At 36.0% G+C, this 8152-nt stretch overlaps 1 protein-coding gene across 1 annotated transcript in view; it reads right to left on the bottom strand.

The window, feature by feature from the left end:
- LOC102241128 (synaptonemal complex protein 2) overlaps positions 1-8152 on the bottom strand; it is a 45479-nt gene that overhangs the window by 35263 nt on the left and 2064 nt on the right. The window contains 3 exon segments of the mRNA XM_014532779.1: positions 3470-3506; positions 4473-4600; positions 7554-7984. Coding sequence (XP_014388265.1) covers positions 3470-3506; positions 4473-4600; positions 7554-7984 — 596 coding nt within the window.

Raw genomic sequence — 8152 nt, 5'->3', positions numbered from 1 at the left:
GGCAGCCATCTTGGTTGGGTTAATTTGCATATAGTCGCTCTGATTGGCTGGTGGGCGTGGCTTAAGGCATAGCGAAGGTGTGGTCAATTTGCATGTTTGTCTTTTATTAGTGTAGATTATTAGGTACACAAATAATTAATGTCACTAAATGATTACTAATCTGAAATAATCAGACGTCTAATATAATATTTAGTAAGTTAGAAATATTAAAATGAAAATATTCATTTTAGTTGTAATTCATCTTCAATTTTATTATTTCTTTTAGCTGCTTTATATAGATTTGCATTATTCCAAAAATTTTTTCTCTCAATATGGTGTCCCCCATAAAATGTATGCACACTTTAAGAGTTGATAGCTCAATTTTGAAAATGAAATGTATTTTAATAAACACTGCCTTCAGAATTATTCAAAGTGTGTGTGTATATATTTTTGGGAAGATTATTACTTTAACTGACTTACCCTTTTCAATATGATTTTTACTACTATTCAGTTACACTTGTTCATTTCATCTATTGCATGCCAGTGTGTGCTAGGTATTACAGAAGATACAAAAAATGAGAAAAGATATTAAAGAGGATACAAAAATGAGCAAAGATGTTATACAGGATACAAAGATGATATTAAACAATTACACTCTCCTAAAAGACAGAAGTGATATAAAAATCTGCACTAGTGAAGAAGACATCAAAAGGTACCAAAATAATTGTGCAGATTCAGAATTCTTGTGCATTATGGATTCTGAGTCAGGACATCTTGGAAAGTTTTTCTAAAGAAGGCAGACTCTAAAGCAGCGGTTCTCAACCTGTGGGTCGTGACCCCTTTGGGGGTCGAACGACCCTTTCACAGGGGTCGCCTAAGACCATCGGAAAACACATATATAATTACATATTGTTTTTGTGATAAATCACTATGCTTTAATTATGTTCAATTTGTGACAATGAAATTGGGGGTCACCACAACATGAGGAATTATATTAAAGGGTCGCGGCATTGGGAAGGTTGAGAACCACTGCTAAAGTAAGTCTTACAAAGAAGAATAAAGTTTTGACAATCAGAAAAGAAGGTGGGAACCTGCTGAGTCAGTTCCAAGTTCTTTCCAAAGGTCGAAGAAAAAGAGAATAAACACTTCGGGAATCTGAAGTAATGTTTCAGATTATTAGTTTCCCTAGGAAACTAATATTAAGAAACAAGACTGACTTTGAAAGGCACTAGGGAGCCAGACTAAGTCTCCATGCTTACTTCTATAAGCAACAGGGATCCAAGAAAGGTTCTGAACAAGAGAATGACACGAGTGAAGTGCGATTTAGAAAGAAAATAGCTGGTATTGAATGGATTGGCACAAAGAAATACTAGCGGCATTAAGACTTACATAAAGGCTATTGTAGCAATCTAGGGATTAGAAATTTAGAACGCAAACTAGAAAAACAGCAGCTGGAATAGGCAGGAGAGGGAAGATTCAAGAGGAAATTACAAAATGTAAACCTCAAAACTTGAAATTAAGTTGAGAGAGAAAGTAATTGTGAGGAAATAAAAGATAATTGATATTTTAAGCCTGGGTGAATAATAAACATTGTTAACAAAAATAAGGGTTTAAGGAGGATCTACTTATGAGGGAAGATAGTATTAGGCAGACATGAGTAGAGCAAGGATGATGGGCCAGATACAGAAACTCACCAGGGCAGAAAGCCCGGATGCCTAGCAAGGGGCAAAACTGGGAAAACAAGAACCTTGTCCCCAGGGTAACCTATACTCCCTTAGCATATCACCAGGTATGCAGTTTAGAACCCCTGACCTTTTCCTCCCTAAAGATAACATCTAGGCCTCAGTTGTATTTCATCTCCAGGTCCAGAAAAGCAGCAAACAAGACAAGTGGTGCTGCCATGGCTGCCCCTGGACTGGTTACATTGACTAATGATCCCCTGCCCTGGCACCGACCAATCAGTGGAGACCACAACCCAGAAAGAGCACACCTGGAAAACTGATGAATATTCTATGGAGATACTCCCCTGAGACCTCCCCTAAGATTTCCACCTGCAAGAGAGAGAGATAAATTGGCTCAAGACAAAGGACCCAGCATGTACTCTCCCTCCCAGGAGAATGCCCTTACCGTTCCCCTTCCCCTTCCTTTCCCCCTCAGGAACATATTCCCTAACCTCTAAGGGATCCCATGAGACTTGAAACCAGGAGAGCAATGGGCAGAGGCAACTCATCCAGGGTTAACCCCCTGAACCTGTGTCCAAGGCCCCCTCCCTCTGACTTCTCAGTGAGCCAAAGCAGACCAGCCTAGGCTTTCCTGTTGCTTCTTCTATGCCCTTCCTTGTTTCACTGTCCTAGGTATATTTTTGCTGCCATCATGGAACCAATACCCTTTTGACTCAGTGCTATGTAGTCCTTCCCTTTGGCTATCCCCATCCCCTATTCCCCTTTCCTGAAATAAATTCAATTTTTCTTTATTCACCATCTGAGATAGCTATTTAGCCTGCCCACGTATCACCAACTTTAATCTTTCAGATAGGATTAGCTAGAAAAAAATGGAGACAAAGATATACTAAATCATGTCCTTCTACCATGTGAGGATGCAGCAAGAAGATGGCAGTCAGCAGATACCAAATCTGCCAGTGTTTTGATCTTGAACTTTCCAGCCTTCAGAACTGTGAGAAATAAATATTTGTTGTTTCAGCCACCCAATCTATAGTATTTTTTAAAATCCTCACAGAAGGACATGCTTAAAGAGAGGAAGGGAGACAGAAAGAGATAAACACTGATGTGAGAGAGAACGTTGATCGGTTGCCTTCCTCACGCACCCGAACTGAGGATCAAACCACAGCCCAGGTATATGCCCTTATCAGGAATTGAACCGGTAACCTTTTGGTGCACAGGATGATGCTCAACCAACTGAGCCACTCCACCAGACAGTGCTATGTTTGTTATAGTGGCCTGCAGAAACTACTGTAATGCCCCTCTGTCTTTGTCATACCTGCACAAGCTCAAGGTTATAAATGACCCACTCATAGTGGGAAACCAAAACCTGGCCATAGAACAATGGAAAACTGGCAGGTGGCCTTAAGAAAGAAGATATACTAAATCATGAACCAAAAACTAAAAATATCACGCTCATATATGCAAAAGAAGCATTTTCTTTGAAAAGCAGAGAAGGCTTCTTTGAGTACTTGCACTAAACATGTTAGTTGTTTAATCCTTTTATCAATATGCTGAAAACATTAAATCTAATTCCATCATACCATTATTCTATTTTAGTGTTTACAGTCAAATATTATAGATATATATCGTATATATAGTCAAATTCTATGATATATATATATATTCATATATATATGAATTCCATCATACCATTATTCTATTTTAGTGTTTACAGTCAAATATTATAGATATATATCATATATATAGTCAAATTCTATGATATATATATATTCATATATATATAGTATAGTTAAATAAATGAAACCTACCTTGCTGAGCTGTAGATCATATTTGTTTGAAAAACCACTATAAAAAAGGTTTTGTCAAAATTAAGAAAGCAATTAAATATTAGTAGAATGTTTTCCATAAAAGACATTCTATATAAGGTAGAACATATTTGGGTCACTAAGTCCACATCCATATGTTATCTAAATCACTGTGATGTGATAGCACTAGTACCCTATTTTTGCACCTTCACTCACAGTATATAGCAACAATAATATTTAATTCTAAGCTGAATCATTTATGTAGCAGGAGGTGCCAAGCAATTTAAATTGAATGTTCTGCCATGAAAATAATAATTTTCATTCCTTACAATAAGAGTGGAATGAATTTAAATGTGAATTAACCAACTGGCAGCCTATAAAAATACATTTTGTAATAAGAAAAGAACTAACCTTCAGAAAGATTATAAACAAAGAATACATATTTACTATATAAAAGTAACTCATTTCAGCTTATTTAAATTTCATTTTTGTTTTTCTATTTTTAATTTAAGTTCTTTATTGTTTAATGTGTTACATAAATCTCCTTTTTCCACCATTGACCTCTCCCCGGCCTTCCCCAACCCCCAGCACATGCCCTCACCTCCCCTCCCCATCTGTGTCCATCGATTATGCTCATATGCATGCATATAAGTCCTTTGGTTGATCTCTTACTTAAGCAATATATTTAAATATGCTTCATTTTACTCATCACTAGACTCAATGAAAAATTTCTATAATGTCTATATCTTAAAGATTTCTAAAATGATATGCTGCATCAATTTGGTATTTTTGATATTTTATAAAATGTAATCAGATACTACAATGTCAATTTCAAATTTAGTTCTAATTTAAACACCTACAATTTTTAAAAGTAAATAAGTTACTATGTGTTCTCTCCTAGAAAGTTACATTATTTTAACTTGTTGAAAACTAACCTTAAAACAGTGTAAAACAATTTAGTTGTATCTGTCAGAAAGATATTCATGTCTAAAACTTAGGAACATACCTGTTAATGAAAGACTCCTTTAATTTTCTTGCAGACCGTATACCATCATTTGGTTTGTATCTCTTATTAATTTGGCTTATCAAGGATTCTGCTGCATCAGCAAGTGTTTTCCCTTTTGACTTTTCTCTCTGAAACAATTCATAAGTTACTTAAAAACTCTGTAAGTTAACCTTCAAATGAAAATAAAGGCTGAAAAAAATTAAGAAAAATCTGGCTCTATGTATAGCCACAAAGAGAAATAAAGGGAGCCAGAGGTGACTTGGTAGCTTGGGCTTTGTTGAGCATGAGAACAAGCCAGGGTCAGTCCTTTCCCATATAGAAAGAACTGTGGAGAGTGCTCTGTAGATATTGCTTTTTAAAAGTTTCTATCCATAGAAAAACAAAAACTCATATAAAAAACTAAAGGAAACTAAAAACTGGTTCTTTGTCAAGATCAATAAAGTTGACAAGCCTCTAGTAAGGTTAAGAAAAAAAGAAAGATGTAAAAGACAGATATTACTAATACCAAAAGAGGCTATCACTACTGATTACATGGACATTAAAAGAATAATAAAGAAATACTATAGACAACTCTATGCCCACAAATTTGATAACCTAGATTAAATGGACCATTTCCTTGAAATTCTATAAAAACTCATAGAAGAATTACCTGACTAGGCCTGTATCTATTAAATCAATAGTTAATACCTTCCAAAAAAGAAAGCACCAGGCCCAGGTGGGTTTATTGGTGAGTTCTATAAAACATTTAAGAAGTATAACAATTTTCTACAATCTTCCAGAAGACAGAAGCATAGGGAATACTTCCTAACTCATTTTATGAAGATACTAGAGGCCCAGTGCATGAAAATTCATGCACCAGAGGGGGTATCCCTCAGCCCGGTCTGCCCCCTCAGGGGCGGGAGGCGACCCAGCGATCAGGGGAAGGCGAGGCCCCATCACACTTCTGCTGCTGCCACTGCCGGCAGCGCAAGCCTCGGCTGGTTCTGGTTACCTGAGCTTTGGGCATCCCTGGGTTTCTGGGGGGCTGAGGGGACTGAGGGGCTCTGGAGGCAGGCCCGCGAGGTGGGCCCAGCCTTGCTGCACGCCTGCCACCCCGGTGGGGCTGAGGGGAGTGGGTGCCTCCATCTTTGAGGGCGGGGTAGTGAATTAGCATATTCCCTCCTTATTGGCTGTGGGCGCCACCATCTTTACGATGGTGTGAAGGTCAAATAGCACATTCCCTCTATATTAGATAGGATTATCAGCTCATGAACATAGATGCAAAAATCCTGAATAAAATATTAGCAATCAAATCCAAAAATGTATAAAAAGAATTGTCTACCATAGCCAAGTGGAATTTATTTCAGGTAAGCAAGGCTGATTCAACTTTTGAAAATGAATTAATGAAATCCATCATATTAATAGGCTAAAGAAGAAAATCATGATCACATCAATAGATGCACAAAAAACATTTGACTAAATCCAATATCAATTCATAACTCTTAGAAAACGAGGAATACAGGGGAACATCTTCTACTTCATAAAGTTCAGCTATAAAAAGAAAATACAGCAAACATCATACTTGATGGAAACTAGATGTTTTTCCACTAAGATCAGAAATAAGAAAAGGATGTCTGCTCTCACACTCCTATCAACATCAGACTGGAAGTCCTAGCTAAGGCAATAGACAAGCAAAGAATATACACAGTAAAAAGATAGGGAAGGAAGAAATAAAACTGTTTTTGTCTATGTAGAAAAATCTCAATCAACAAAAATATTTCTGGAACTAAAAAGCAATTATAGAAATGGTGAAAGGATATAAAAGTAATAATAAAAGCTAATCGCTTTCTTATACATCAGTAACTAACAATTGAAATATGAAATTATATTCCATTTACATTACCACCCCCCAAAATGGAATCAAGAATAAATATGACAAACATATACACAAGATTCATGTGAGGAAAACTACATGACTCTGATGAAAAATAAAAAACCATCAAAATAAATGGAAAGGCTCAATATTGTCAAGAGGTCAGTTCTTTCCAATTTGATTTATAGATTCAATGTAATCCCAATCAAAATCTCAGAATGTTATTTTTTTGTTATCAACAATATGATTCTCAAGTTTACATGGAGAAGCAAGAGATCCAGAATAGCCAACACAATGCTGAAGGAGAAGAACAAAGTTGGAGAACTGACAGTACCCTATTTTTAAGGCATAATGATAGAGTTATCAGTATAGTGTAGTATTGGTGAAAGAATAAACAAATAGAATGAAAGAAAACAGAGAGCCCAGATATAGGTCTCAAAGTATGGTACAAAATACCTAAAATTGTCCTAGAGATGTTCTACAGATGATTCATCTGAAGAAAGTGGGGCAGCCAATGGGGATGAGCAATGGTTATAGAAGAAGATAGTACCTTCCACCCCACTTACATCCTTTCTTGAAAAACCTTGTAAAACTTTAATGCAATAATGCAAGAAATACTTCAGATGCTACTATGTGCAAAGTATAAATGTTGAATGAAAGTCTTTATACTTACAGTTTAAAGTGAAAAAAATCACAAAACACAACCATTTATTAAGAAGAAAGGTAAGCACCATTTGAGAGGCAAAGGCACACAGTTCTATATGCACGTTCAAAAGAATCTAAGGGACAGAGTGGGAGACCCAATAAGAGGAAACAAGGCAGAAACTAATATTAATATCAAATGTCAACTGTAATTGAAAAGTAAAAGTATATACTAATAAAATGAATTTATCCTGTAAACTTTAAAAATGTATTATAGAAATTGTAATATAACTAGAAAATGAAAAATTACATATGTGGCTCACACACACACAAAAAGGAGCCAAAACAGGGTTCATTCATGCAATTCCTATGTACATGCCTATGGCACCCACAGGCATGTGATTTATCAGAGCCAGGATTAGGGAGAGATGCAGGAATTCAAGATGCACTTGCTTTGAGTTTGTATTAAACAACAAGGTATTTACAAATGTTAAATTTACAGTAATCAAACAAGCTTCTTTCTCTTTCTTATGTTATTAAGTAGGTATGTTATGGGTATGCAGAAATAAAACACACTGAAAGCTCACCATTTTTTTTTGTTTCAAATCCAAGGAATTAAGTTCAGATGTTAATCTTTTTCTTGATTTCCTAAGACTCTTTGCATTTTTACTAGGAGAGGGGCTTTTATCACAAATAGCAGTATTCACATCTTTTGACAATATGTATTTCTTCCTATAGATGAGAGATTCTTCAACTGTTTTATTTAGGAGAACTGATTTAAAAGTAGTTTCAGATTCAATATGCCAATCACTCTGCTTGGTATTTTCAATATTTTTCTGCTTTGAACATTGATTTAGTTGTTGATTGGTTCTTCTGCAAACATCTACTTCTCCTTTATCTATTTTGTTACGCTGCGTTACTTCTTTTTTATATTCCACCTTTCCTGTTTCTTCAGAATTATCATCAGATACTGAAGAGGATGATTTTTGTTTAGTAAAATTTTTGTTGATAGCAATATCTAGTGGGAAAAAGAGAAATTAATCCTTATCTATCTATATAAAACCCTAATGTGCAAATCGAACCAATGGCAGAACAACCGGTGGAATGACTGGTCGCTATGACACGCACTGACCACGAGGAGGCAGATGCTCACTGCAGGAGCTGCCCCCAATCCGCAGGCCCTGAC

This window comes from Myotis brandtii, unplaced genomic scaffold, assembly GCF_000412655.1.
Source record: "Myotis brandtii unplaced genomic scaffold, ASM41265v1 scaffold915, whole genome shotgun sequence".
Lineage (NCBI taxonomy): Eukaryota > Metazoa > Chordata > Mammalia > Chiroptera > Vespertilionidae > Myotis > Myotis brandtii.
Note: the sequence above shows the minus strand (reverse complement) of the source record. Positions and strands in the feature narration are given on the sequence as shown.